Below are 12,668 nucleotides of genomic sequence, written 5' to 3' on the forward strand. Positions count from 1 at the left end.
TCCCTTCTCTTTGAAATTTTTCCATGAATTTTGAAACTATGTTTGACTTGGTTCATAAGGGTTATCTTTAATTTTTGTAAGATTTCTATCAAGAGTGAATTTTTTGGTTCAGTGGTACAGTTTAAACTTACCTAGAAGTCCCATTTTTGAATCACGTGGTGCCTAAAAACAAAATTAATTTCTATTTCCCTATATTAAATTTGATAAATTTTGTTTAGTTAAATTTTTATTATTATCTATTTTTATTTTAAATAGAATTTTTGGGAAAAATCCCTAAAATTCCTCCTTTGTTGACCAACCAACTCTTCTACTCCTTCCATACTCTCCATTATTCATTTTTTTTTCATTTTGACTATTGAATTTTTGCTAATTCTCTTTATTGCCAATTATTGTTCTCGCTTCCCTCAATCTGTCGTCCCTTCTCCTACTCTCCCCAAATTTCTATTTTCTTCCATTTTTGCTATTATGAATTTCTGTCGCTCCTTTGATTTCTTTTCTTTTCTTTTTTTTTTCTTCTTTCCCTTTTGCTTTTAACCTTTTTTTTATATATAATCTTACAACCAATCATTGATTTCTTCTTTTATTGCCTTTTTTTTATTCTCTTCTTGTACTATTATTTTCGTTTGGGTAGCAACCTTTTTTTTATCATCACCATCCCTATATCAATTTTTCTCTGTGTTGATCCGTGTCATAACTTGATTTTGAACAATTTTGACTGTGTATGGTAAGAATTTTGATTTAAGTTTCATAATTTGCTATGGGGGATTTTTCGTACGTTTCTTTTTCTTTTGTTCTGATTATTTAGTTTTCTCGGCGTGGTTTTGATTGTGTGATATCTCTGATAGGTGAGGAGCGTGAAATACCTAATCCTCCGGTGAATTAGGTGTTGATTGTTCGCTGCTTTTCAGGGTAAGTGATCGATGTCTTAATTTAGAGGCTGGTGTTGGTTTAGTTTTAAGGGCTGAATGTTTTAATTGTTGTAATGCATGTAATGTTAATGGTTTCGTTATGGTAATCGTGTGTTGTGACGTGTTAGAAGCATTCACGTGTGTGTTCTAACCCCACATGTTTGTATGTGATTCTTACTCGAAAAGAAAAGAGAAAATCATGAAAATCTTAAAAATACATGAAAATTGAATCTGCTAATCGACGCCACACAGTCGAGAGGGACACAGGAGTGTTTGATTCTAAAATATGAAATACAAACAATCTTTAAGCATACAAAACCTTGTAATCTATGAAATAGTACATACGTTAGTTTTAATATGTTCCAATTAGTAAATTCTGAGTAAACTATGTTATGTTTTTCTTTGTATCTAGTATGTATGTAAGACATGCATCTGTTTTAATATGAATTCTTTTATCATGATAAAATTATATGCATGAACATGTGATATGATTTTTCTGCATGCATTGGGGTGAGATATGGATATGCGATGGAGGAAGTACGTTTCTGGCAGTTTTATTACAATTCTGGTAGTATATTCGCAACACATATTCTGGTAAATTTACTGCAACTTTGGCGATATTTTCACAATATATGTGTATTCTGGCAGCACAGCTGCAAACTTTCTAACTGGCATATGACTGCATTCCGGTGTGATGGTTGGATGGATTCTTGTAGCCTATTTGGTGTGATTGGTTGGATGGAATGGTGTGTAGCGAATGGGGGTAGGATTAATTTTGTTCTAATATGTGCATCTACACATGTGAGATTGTTGATTTGTCTGTTCTAATATATGCATATAAGCATGTTTTCATGTGATTTGTACTCGTAGGCCAAGGCACACACTAGGCTTTAGATCACTTTGTCTGTTTAATATTTTTTAGGTGATCCTCAGACTTAGGATTTGGCAGCGTTTAAGAGTTCAGCTCGGTTCATTGTTTTTAATTCTTTCAGAAACTTATGTTTTGGATTTTATGGACTGGAGTGGCGGACTATTTTAATTTTCGGACATTAACTTTGGTTTGAAATTGGTTAAATGTTTGTAGTTAGTCGATAAGTTTTTTTTTTAATTGGAATGAATTTGGACGAAACGAATCAAATAAATGTTTTCAAAGTTAAACAACTCTAAGAGATTTGCCGCTACAAAGATTTATTTGGTATAAAGTGTTTTACGAAACAAGTAACTAAGGCGAAATTGTTTTATTAAATTAGTTTTGTAAGTAAATATTTCAAGACGTTATCACATGTTTTTGTGACCAAGAATATTTGTTTCGAAAACAAGTGGTCGAAGTTTCAATTTAGCAATGTAACCTTAATAATCTAATCATAATATTTAGGTCGGATATGGGGTTACCTACATTATTATAATTTTCAAATATATATTTTTATAATATTTAAAAATTTAGGAAAAAATTTGTGAAATTATTTCTAAATTTTTAATCTTTCTATTTTATTTTTTAAAAATTATTTTACAATATAAATCCTTAGTGGGACCAACAAGCCATGTTAGTTCTTTTGTAATAAGAGAAAATATTTGGTATACTATTAGTGGAGTGTTTAGACTCCACAAGTAGAATTAAAGGATTGACAAGTGTCTTATAAGGGTATAGTAAAATATTAAAAATAAATAAATATTTAAAAAACACATGATAATTTTTTTTAAACTACTTGTAAAATAAAAAAATAACTTGCTAGTATTTTAAATATTAACTTTTATAACAAATATGTAGTCAACATTTTGCAACTTTAATTATTAAACAAAAAGGAACTTTAAATATTAAAATAATAATTAGATAACAAATTTAAGCTAAATCTACACTCAACCCAAATGGAGAGTGTGTAGTTTAAGTGGTTGTGTTATATATCAATGCACCAAATTTGGAGACTAGGTGAAGTACAGAGTTCACTGATTTGTTTGAGAAGAAAATTGTGTGGGCGGCTTTTGTTTGCCCCTCCACCACTCAATTTTATAAAAATAACTAAAAATATATAATAAAAAATAGTAAAAATATTATAAAGTATTATAAAAGTTTAACAATTCTAATTATAATATATAAAAATAGTTCTAAAATTAAAAATAGATATTTCGAAAAAAATTTAATTTAAAACTCACATGAATTTTAAAATAAAAAAAATATCAAATTATAAGGTGGAGCCGAAATTCGAGGAATTTTATAATTTGAGCGTCCCTAGATAAAAAAAATTGAAATGATTACGTCTGTATATTTACTTTCAAAGTATAAAAAAAGACAAAAAGATTAAGCAAAGTGGGGTATAAAAACACATTCCAAGGCCAGCAATGATTGATAAATGATAATAGGTAAGTGTGCAGATTATCTACTCAACAAACAAACACTAAATGATAAGTAATTAACATATATATATATATATAACGCGTCCCATTTTCATCACCTTCATCAAATTCTCACACCAATTCATCAAATCTACTGCCCCTGCAACAAACCCAAATTTTAATTCATTCCAACAAATACACTAACATCATCTTTGATTAACTCACCATGTTATCTCGACCAGATGTACATGTAGGTCTCCTGGGTGGTAATTGTTGATGCGGTGTTCTCTACACTCACAACATATCATTTTATAAATCATTATAAGCAATCAATAACATAAAATTTTGATATATGATATTATATCACACCTGAAGCTTTGGTCTGAGAGTCTCGATTGCCACAGTTGATTTTTGATTAACTCCTGCACCTTGCTGTTTAATACAAAAATTGTGATTTATATGAAACTGGAGTGATGTAAGATGTTAATAAACCAACAAATAATGTTTCTTTTGGTGTTTGGCCCAAAGCAGATTGAGCCTCTGGTTTCCAGTGCACCATGGGACCCTTCTTCTTCTTGTCATGAATTTGTTAAGACAAGTTAATCAAGTATTGTCTTGTCTCTACACAAATATCTAATTTATTGGATTTATAAAAATGTCCCGAATATTACCTTGCATAATGCCCAATCTGCTGAATCAAAGAAAGCACGTTCATGGTCCTACATTCATTTAATATATTGTTTTGTTTTGTTTTGTTAGTTCATCACATCAATCAAACATAATTCAATTTGTTTTAATCTAAATATTTATTTACCTTTGAGATTAAGGGTTTCTTCTTTGGCGCCAGTCCTCCATATTTTTTGGCCTTTACTGTTTCCTGTATTTTATATTTTAATTATAATTACAAATAATATATTTTCTAATCGAATTTATTGAAGTGAGAACCCTTTTTTTTTTTTTTAAATAGAGTACTGTTGTAGGTACAACCCAACACTGCCGACATTTCAAAAAGAATGTCTAAGAAATACAAACTATTATTTCACCACTATCCCATCACAAACGTATACAACTTGTCGTGTCATCGTGATAACCGTTGATTTAAGGGACCCTACATAGCTACTATCCTAAAGTTGTTCACATGGAATCACTTTTAACACCATAAATCACGCAAAAGAGGAAATAAAAATCTTCTGTCTCATTTTTTGAAATTAAATGCAATTAAAGAAATTGTTTTCAGAAATATGGTAACTAAAATCCCAATAATAATTAATGAGTTTAGAGTTAAATAAATTAGGTTAGACTACACCCATTTGCATGTGAGCCCTCAAACGTGGACTTAATCAATCATTAAGTAAAGAAAGCTTTAGAAACAATTAACGGTGTAGATTATTTTTCATTTTGTTTATTATTACTATATTAATATTAACCTTATTAATTAAAATGTTTGTACTGTATAGATGTTATTACCTCATTGGCTTGGGTGTCGAACTCTTCATCACCATGTTTGCAGTCTGCCATTGTTAAGTTTCTCCTGTTAAAACCATTCAAATATCATTGTTATTAACATAATGATAAAAAAACCCAACAAAATCCTTAAAAACAATACAAACATGCTCGTATTGTGTATATATATATATATTGAAAAACAAGACAACTAGAAACTGCGGCGTCGGCAACGGAGGAGGAGGAAGTGGAGGAGGAATCTTTAGCATTACCTTGGAGAAGAAAAAGAAAGAGATAATACAAAGAGCAAAGAGCAAAAAAAAAAAAAAAAAGATAGAAAGAAAGAGGAGAAAGGAGGGAAGCGTTGAGTGAGAATGTGAGATAAGAATATCAAGAATAAGTATATATTTATATATCTTACTCATACCAGAAATTCTCTCCTTTTTCAAATTTTCTTAAGTAAAATTTAGTATGATAATATATATATATGGTTATGTGTATTTTATACTCTTAATGAAATTTTAATCCCCTAAATAGCTTTAAAAAATTATACATATTTCATTTAAGGGCAGTTGACATTCAGAAGTTTATATTCAAATTTTATTATCTTCCTTCTCGATATTTTATGATAAAAAATTAATTAATATATATTTTTTAAGTTTGGCAAAATAATAAAATAGAAATTAAAATAATCTTTTTAATATTAATTTTATTATAAAATTTTATATAATGCCTAGAACTATGTATAGTCTCTCTCTAACGTTTTCCTACACAGACAATATTACTTATAAAACAAAGAAAAAAAATTGTCCAATACAAAGCACAGAATCAAAAGAAGAAAGGTATGTTTGGATTCTTCATTAATTGAAAAAATATGTATTTAATCTTTTTCCTTTTTTAATTCATAATTTAGGTAATTATAAAAGTGATATTTGAAGATCTATGGTTTGTATATACTGCTAATATATCAATATCTAATGGCCCATACGAAACTCTCACTTGTACCGACACCTTCTTCTTTATTTGCAAACGTGTGAGATTGGGTGAAATAATGAAATTTAAGAAAAGTTTGATAATCAAGTCCCCAGTGAGTTTGATACTTAAATTGAAAAACTAATGATTTTTTTTCTAATTTGGAACTCATCCCTTTACTTTATGAAAATTAAAAAATTAATTTTCTACTTTAATTTATCAAAATTTAATCCTTATATTTTATGAAAAATGATAAATTAATTCAATTGAGTAACACCGGCACATCTTGTAACCAACTCATTGACCTTGAAATTAGTAATTCAACAATTGATTTACAATGGAGATCAATAATTCAAGAATTTATATGCTACAAGTTAGTAAAAATTAATCATTTAAATTCATGTGTTTTATCAACAACTGAATTAACTTCTCAATCCTATAAAGTGCAATGATCAAATTATGATAAATTGAAGTAGAGGACTAACATTTTAATTTTCATAAAGTAAAGAGATGAAAGTTAAAATTAGATTGATATTTTTAATTTTATACAAACTTGAGTAAATTTATAAATTAACCTATGGACCATAAAATGAATATACCTTATTGATTGCATAAAATAATAATTTAAAGAAATAAAATATTAATTTTGCTTAATTTTTCAATTGTAATATTTTTATATAGTCTTAATATAAATTTTGGTATCTAAACTTGACACTTTTTTTTTTAAATTTGGTACTTGAGTTTTTTTTTTTTGTTGAATTTGATACTTGAACATGAAACTTTTTTTCTTGATTTGACACCTAAACATTTTTTTGGTCAAAATTGGCACTTGAACTTAACACTTTTTCCTAATTTTGTACTTAAGTTTTTTCCTCCAATTTGATACATAAACTTATCAAATGTTAAATACTAATTACACCCAAACAAAACACTAATGGTATTAAGTTTTTCTATAAGGAGACACGAATAGCTAATGTATAACCGCATGTGCAGATGACGTGGAATTTAATAACAAGAATGATTATATTTATTAGGATTAGAGGAAATCTAAGTTAAAAATATATATCATTAGGATTAGAGGAAATCTAAGTTAAAAAAAATTGTGCTTCAAAGAATATTGAAGAAACAAAAAAAACAAAAGTTCTAAAAATCCAAAAAAAAATTCATTATGTTAAATTTAAAAATTAAATTAAACTAAAACTAATTCAACATTTAAAATATAAAAAGAAATTTCATACCATATGCTAGATGTCGGTCATACATTGATTGTTTTTATTACCTCATAAAAATAACACTATTAATTAGTTTATTGGAGTAATTTGTATAACATTTGATAAGTTTAGGTACCAATTTGGACAAAAAAAAGTTTAGGTACTAAATTAGAAAAAATTCCAAGTTTAGGTGCGAAATTGGACCAAAAAACTTAGATACCAAATTACAAAAAAATATATCAATTCAAGTACCAAATATTATATTAAGTCTTATATATTTCTTAAAATTTTTATTTTTTATATTATATTAATTCAAATTATATATATTATCAATTACACTATTTTATTAAAAAATATATAATGCTACATTCAATGTAACGAAATACATAAACAAATTCAACATTGACAAATAGCATATAGCAAATTTTACCTTAAAAATCTCATGTATTTCTTTGAACAATAACTCTTCAGAGTTTTGAATCCGAAGATTTACAAAGTTTAAAGCAAGCAATAAAACCCCAAACCCTAAAAATACAAGTTCCTATTATTCATTCACCAAATCTGTTTCGAATTTTCAATCAATTTTGTTTTTGTAAACAAAGTAAATTGGGGACTCAATACCAATTTTACAAGAATCACTAAAATCCAAACACTACGTACTAAGGAACTTTTAACAATTTATGACCACTTTCTTCCCTTTGGAAGTGTAGTGGTATTTCAAACTCTCCCAAACTTTTGAGGTTTTTTTTCTCATTTTATTTGAGAGAGATTTCTTTAGAAAGCTTAAGATTAATAAAAATTAACTTTGTTATTAGTATGGATCTTTTTTTTATATTGTTCTTTTAACTCTGTTGAGCATTTAGACCTTGATGCCCTCCAAATTTGCTTGGAGAGAAATAGAATGCTTGAGATCACCAATGTGTAAACTATGTGAACCCATTGGAATTCTTCGAATACCAAATTCATCGACAACGCTAAGGTGTTTGCAGGCATGAATATTGATCTTAACGCGTTGTTTAGACCCGGCGACGACGTGAACCCTATGGAAACCTATCAATTGCTTGTTCGGAGACCATTTTTGTCCAGCAGGTGGCGTGGAGAAAACAAGCAATGTGTGAGTTCCATCCATATTGCCAGTGTTTTCAACGTCAATGTGAAAAAGGGAGGAAAGTGAATCACATTTGGCATGTTTCACCCTTATGGCATTGCTTGACAATGTTGAGTAGTTTTTGGTGGCAAAAAGATTGGTGTCAAGAAGTACTGAGAGATCAGTTGGAGCTAAGGCTAAAGAGTGTTTAAAACTTGTATAACTCAGGCCATGTCCGAAAGGGAACACTACTGGACCTTTATAGAATCTGTAGGTTCTTCCAGGGTAGCCTCTTGATGGCCTCATTCCCATGTTTGTCATTGGGACTTTAGCTACATAATCTTGAGGATACCATGTCATTGGCAGCTTCCCTCCTGTTATTTTACATCAAAATTAGCTTGGAAAGTGGGAGGTTTGATGTTTAAAATGTCCTTAATGTGATGAAATCCCGAAACGAAAGATTACCTGGATTGGTTGTTCCGAATAAAACATCCGCAATTGCAGTTCCTCCAGCTTGGCCTGGATAACCAGCCCATATAATGGCACTAACTCGAGGATCATTCTTAGCGAATGAGACATCGATAGGACCACCTGACATCAAGACCAGCACGGTTGGACCTCTAGAAGCTCGAGCCACTCGGGAAACAAGCTCTTGCTGGCGTCCAGGCAAGAGCAGCCCTACCCTGTCCCTGAATTCTGCTTCTATAGATTGGTCAAGCCCCATTACGAGTACGGTTGCATCTGCCTCGTGGGCTGCAACCTCCGCCGCTCCAAACAGATTGTTTGTGCCGCAAGCAACATCTGAACACCCTGCCTGATGAATGGTCCTTGCATATCTTGAAATACCTTGCAATGGACTCGTGTAACCACATGCCACTCCTGCATCAAAGAAACAAAGGGAACCATCGTATTTTCATAAACTTAGCTTTCACTGAGAATGAAGCAAATGAATCAAAAATGAGACTGGTACCTGCATAATTTCCTATCATTGTTACAGTGACATCAGAGTTGGGCCCAATAACAGCAACAGTGCGGTGGCGTGCAGTGGACAATGGCAGAGAACCAGAGTTCTTTAGCAAAACTATGCCTTGTCTGGCAGCCTCGAGAGCATGTTGTTGATGAGCCGGAGTGCACACATCTCTTGGGCCCAAGTTCCCATATGGTTGGGCTGATGGCTCGCCATCAAACATGCCAAGTCTCATTTGGATTGTTATGGTGTTGGCTAGAGCCAAGTCAACATCAGCCTCAGCTAACAACCCCCTCCTCACTGCCAAGTCTGTGTGGATTGCCAAAAATGGTCCACAATCCAAATCCAAACCTACAGAATCAAATGGTCAAGCCCAAGCTCAATAACAATGCCAACAGTTCATAATAGGGTCAAACGTTGAAGTTAAGTACTGACCTGCTTTAATGGCAGCTGCAGCAGACTCTTCTGGAGTAGCCGTGAAATGTTGAGTATCATACATTACCCCAACTGAATCACAATCTGATACAATATACCTAGTTGATCCAAGCACTAACAATCAGAAACCAAATCCAAAAAAGAAAACCATATTCATATCATATTCTTATATTTTCTCATGTGTTTATTAAGTTGATAGTAACACACCCACTAAGGCCCCATTGACCTCGGATTGTACCCTTGAGTAGATCAGGGTCAGCACAAGTGGGCTTGCCATTAACTTGATTGTAAGAACACATTACACTTGCAACTTTCCCTTCCACCACACAAGACTTGAATGGCACATCATATGTATCAGCCAGGTCTTGCTTGCTAACCTGCAATCAATTAAAACCCTTAAATTTGGACCCAAAATAACCTTGATCTATTTTACCCAAGAGGGTATTTGAACGTGAAATCACAACGGCCCTATTTTTAGGAGTCTCGTAGCTAATCTAACTGCTAAACCTGTGTTCAAAGTAAATCATTGAACTTATTAGACGGTCAGATTAGGCTAATTGAATGGTCCAGATTCAATGCCTAAATCGAGCTAGCAGCTATTTATATATATATAAGATCCGTCCAAAGCTATACAGCAGTCATTTTCAAGGCTATAACAGAGATATGGGCATTGCAAGTTGTCAGTTTTGGCCATAACTTTGGAATTTTCCCTGGTTGAGTAAATTATTCTGAAGAGAAAAAAACAATATTAAAATGGCTACCTGTGCAGCAAATAATTTAAGCTATTAATTGCTTTACAAATAGGTAGAAAACAAGTTGGCAACTTGGGATTCTTACCCTGGCATTGAAATGGTATCGGTCCACACCATTCCAATTATCAAGATCATATGCGGTGTAATGTTTGCAGCAGGCAGCGACCTTAAGGCGGATCCCCGTCGTACTCTGGAGGCCACGGACGTAGTTGGCGGCGTATTTGCCTGCTAAAACAGGGTCTTCACCAGGAGTCTCTTGGCCTCGGCCCCACCGTGGGTCTCGGAATATGTTAACATTGGGGCTCCAGTATGTCAAACCTGCCATTCCTCCATTGTACATTGCTCTTGCTTCGTCTGACACCACCTGCAATCCATATCCCAACAGTTTAATATTCTATGATTTACAACATATTTATTTGGTCTTTATACTCCCAACATATTCCCATGGCAGGAGTAAATAAGTGAATTTTTTTGTTTTTTTCTTCGAGTTACATTAAATAACATATTTCTTTAGCAAATACTAACTCGCATCAATTAAATTAATCTTTAAATGAAATAAAAGTTATGTAGGTATGGATTTTTTTTCATTGAATGGAACCCTATGGTCGCCGTAGCCAAGATAAATACGTAAATTAGTTCATATTCCGGTGCATGTGGTCACTAATCAGCTAATCTCCAAGACTCCAACTGTTCGGCTAATTTAAGTAGTTAAATGTATTTGTTTTTATTTATTTATTATAATTATATTTAAATATTAATTATAGACAAGGCCCTTCAACTTTATAAAAAAATCATTTTGGTCTTCTATTTTTTTTTTTACTTTTATTAATTTTTAAACTTGCATTGTTTGTCAAATCATCCTAAAATAGATGAAAAATAGGTGACATATACGTCGATTACCATGTAAAGATTAGGTTTAAAATTTTCAAAAATTATTTAAAGAAAAGTATAAAAAATAAATTTCATTGCTTACCTGGCATACTCATGCTAGTAATATTAACAAATACTAATTTTTCTATTCAATTTAAGTGATTTGCATGTTAAAAGGGTTAAAAATAGAAAAAAAATTAAATAATTTTTAAGTTAGGAGAGGAAAAAGATGATTCTCCCTTATAAACTGATTTTGATGTTTCATTAACATAATAAGAATGATGAAGACAGAAATTTGAGCATCATTTAAAAGCAGACAAGGAGAGAGAATGTTGAAGACATAGAAATTTCATGTGGTTACTGTTTATGTTGACACAATTAAGAAACCAAATAAAAAAAAAAGATGATTCACTAGAGTCATACACGTATGAAATTCTTTTGCTTTTTGATATTCAAGCAATGCCATAGAGTTTACCCAACTCTCCATCGACGCTTTTCGCCAATTTGTGGTCAAATCAATGCCCCATTCACAAGGCTTTAAACAAATAAAACAGTCAAATTTTATATAATTAATTGTTTTATATTTTTACTTCACTGTATACCTGTTTAAACCTTCCATCCATGCAGTGCTAAGGCTGATTAAGATTGATAAAAATTTAATATATCCACAACATAAGATAATATTATTCTGATTACCCGTCCGATTTGCTCCCATAGTGATTCATTGAAAGAAGCAGCGGTGGTGATGACTTGAGGGAAGCTGGTTGCACCAGGGAAAGCGCCGCCGAACTTTGTTCCCGGACCAACATTGGAAACGCCGTGAAGAGCCTCCGACCACCACTCGTACCCTTGAATCCCCAGCCTCGGCACCGCCGCCGCATTGTTAACCAACAGCCGGATCTTCTCCGCCAACGTCAACCTCCCAATCAAGTCCCTGGCCCTCACGTGAATCGGCAAATTCGCCCTGCAAAACTTCAAACTCCTCGTCAACCCATTCCTAGGATCGCATGCAAATGGCGGACGAGATTCCGCCGACGAAATAAAAAAACCCAGAAAAACGGTAGTCGTAATGAAAAGAAGGGGAAAGAGAACGGATTTAGCCATGTTTGAGAGGCTTTTTGGTGTGGGGTTAGGGGAAATGGATTAAAGGTGTATATATAGGGGAAAAATTGAGATTCGTGATTGGGTTTCCACGTCCATGGAGGCTAAAGCTAAACATTAAGAAAGCAACTGTGAGTGAGAGAAAATGGATGAGAAAGTAAGTTGAAATGAACACGTAGTTTTTGGAATATAGTAGTTAATAGTGTAGAGTGGTAAATAAGTGAGAAAAAGGAGGAAATATAATTAGCCTTTTTTAGCCATTAAAATCATAATGTAAAGCTTGAAAAAGAAGACGAAGTAGGAAAGGAAAAAGAAAAAACTAAATATTTTTAGGCGTGACCTTAAAATGAAGAGAGAATGGTCACGGACAGGAGAATCTTTCTGATCCAATCAGTCACGTTAAACTACTCTTTAAATGAATCGATTTTATTGGTGTCTTTTCTTTTTCCTTTCCATTTTTCATTTTAGATCCTAAATTCCTAGCATAACACATATATATAAAATAAGGTAAACTGTACAAATTTTCATTAATTATGCTCCCGTTGTTGTATTAGCCATTTAAATTTAAAAGTTTCCTATTTAGATATTAAA

General features: G+C 31.9%; 2 protein-coding genes and 1 long non-coding RNA gene across 5 annotated transcripts; 1 reads left to right on the forward strand and 2 right to left on the reverse strand.

Moving 5' to 3' along the window:
- The first annotated feature begins 301 nt into the window (after nt 1-301).
- On the forward strand, nt 302-1,947 carry LOC107896611 (uncharacterized). The gene is made up of 2 exons (XR_001683789.2): nt 302-724; nt 846-1,947. It is a non-coding gene; the product is annotated as an uncharacterized lncRNA (long non-coding RNA).
- Nucleotides 1,948-3,219: 1,272 nt separating this feature from the next.
- On the reverse strand, nt 3,220-5,259 carry LOC107895974 (uncharacterized). Of its 3 annotated transcripts, none has more exons than XM_016821153.2 (7): nt 4,955-5,259; nt 4,707-4,770; nt 4,054-4,116; nt 3,911-3,958; nt 3,609-3,671; nt 3,465-3,527; nt 3,220-3,399 (listed from the first exon to the last, which is right to left on the reverse strand). In XM_016821153.2, exons 2-7 carry the CDS (start codon nt 4,755-4,757, stop codon nt 3,391-3,393), a joined length of 297 nt encoding a protein of 98 aa, XP_016676642.1. In that variant the 5' UTR covers nt 4,758-4,770; nt 4,955-5,259; the 3' UTR covers nt 3,220-3,390. The 3 variants fall into 3 exon arrangements, with proteins under 3 accessions (XP_016676642.1, XP_040935053.1, XP_040935054.1); XM_041079119.1 differs by having other exon boundaries at nt 5,110-5,246; XM_041079120.1 differs by having other exon boundaries at nt 4,850-5,242.
- A 2,023-nt stretch (nt 5,260-7,282) lies between these two features.
- On the reverse strand, nt 7,283-12,460 carry LOC107896612 (beta-D-xylosidase 1). Its single transcript, XM_016821812.2, has 7 exons — nt 11,673-12,460; nt 10,192-10,470; nt 9,562-9,731; nt 9,355-9,452; nt 8,923-9,270; nt 8,418-8,831; nt 7,283-8,326 (listed from the first exon to the last, which is right to left on the reverse strand). Exons 1-7 carry the CDS (start codon nt 12,078-12,080, stop codon nt 7,725-7,727), a joined length of 2,319 nt encoding a protein of 772 aa, XP_016677301.1. The 5' UTR covers nt 12,081-12,460; the 3' UTR covers nt 7,283-7,724.
- Nucleotides 12,461-12,668: the final 208 nt, after the last annotated feature.

This window comes from Gossypium hirsutum, chromosome A10 (assembly GCF_007990345.1).
Source record: "Gossypium hirsutum isolate 1008001.06 chromosome A10, Gossypium_hirsutum_v2.1, whole genome shotgun sequence".
NCBI lineage: Eukaryota > Viridiplantae > Streptophyta > Magnoliopsida > Malvales > Malvaceae > Gossypium > Gossypium hirsutum.

What these genes read in the sequence shown, in the direction of transcription:
- LOC107895974 (XM_041079120.1), bottom strand. An exon ending in AGAAACCCTTAATCTCAAAG is followed by an intron (nt 3,959 to 4,053) that starts GTAAATAAATAT and finishes AAATGAATGTAG; the next exon opens with GACCATGAACGTGCTTTCTT. An exon ending in CTCTCAGACCAAAGCTTCAG is followed by an intron (nt 3,528 to 3,608) that starts GTGTGATATAAT and finishes TTGTGAGTGTAG; the next exon opens with AGAACACCGCATCAACAATT.
- LOC107896612 (XM_016821812.2), bottom strand. Translation starts at nt 12,080, where the DNA reads ATGGCTAAATCCGTTCTCTTTCCCCTTCTTTTCATTACGACTACCGTT. An exon ending in TATGGGAGCAAATCGGACGG is followed by an intron (nt 10,471 to 11,672) that starts GTAATCAGAATA and finishes TATGGATTGCAG; the next exon opens with GTGGTGTCAGACGAAGCAAG. An exon ending in AATGATAGGAAATTATGCAG is followed by an intron (nt 8,832 to 8,922) that starts GTACCAGTCTCA and finishes TCTTTGATGCAG; the next exon opens with GAGTGGCATGTGGTTACACG.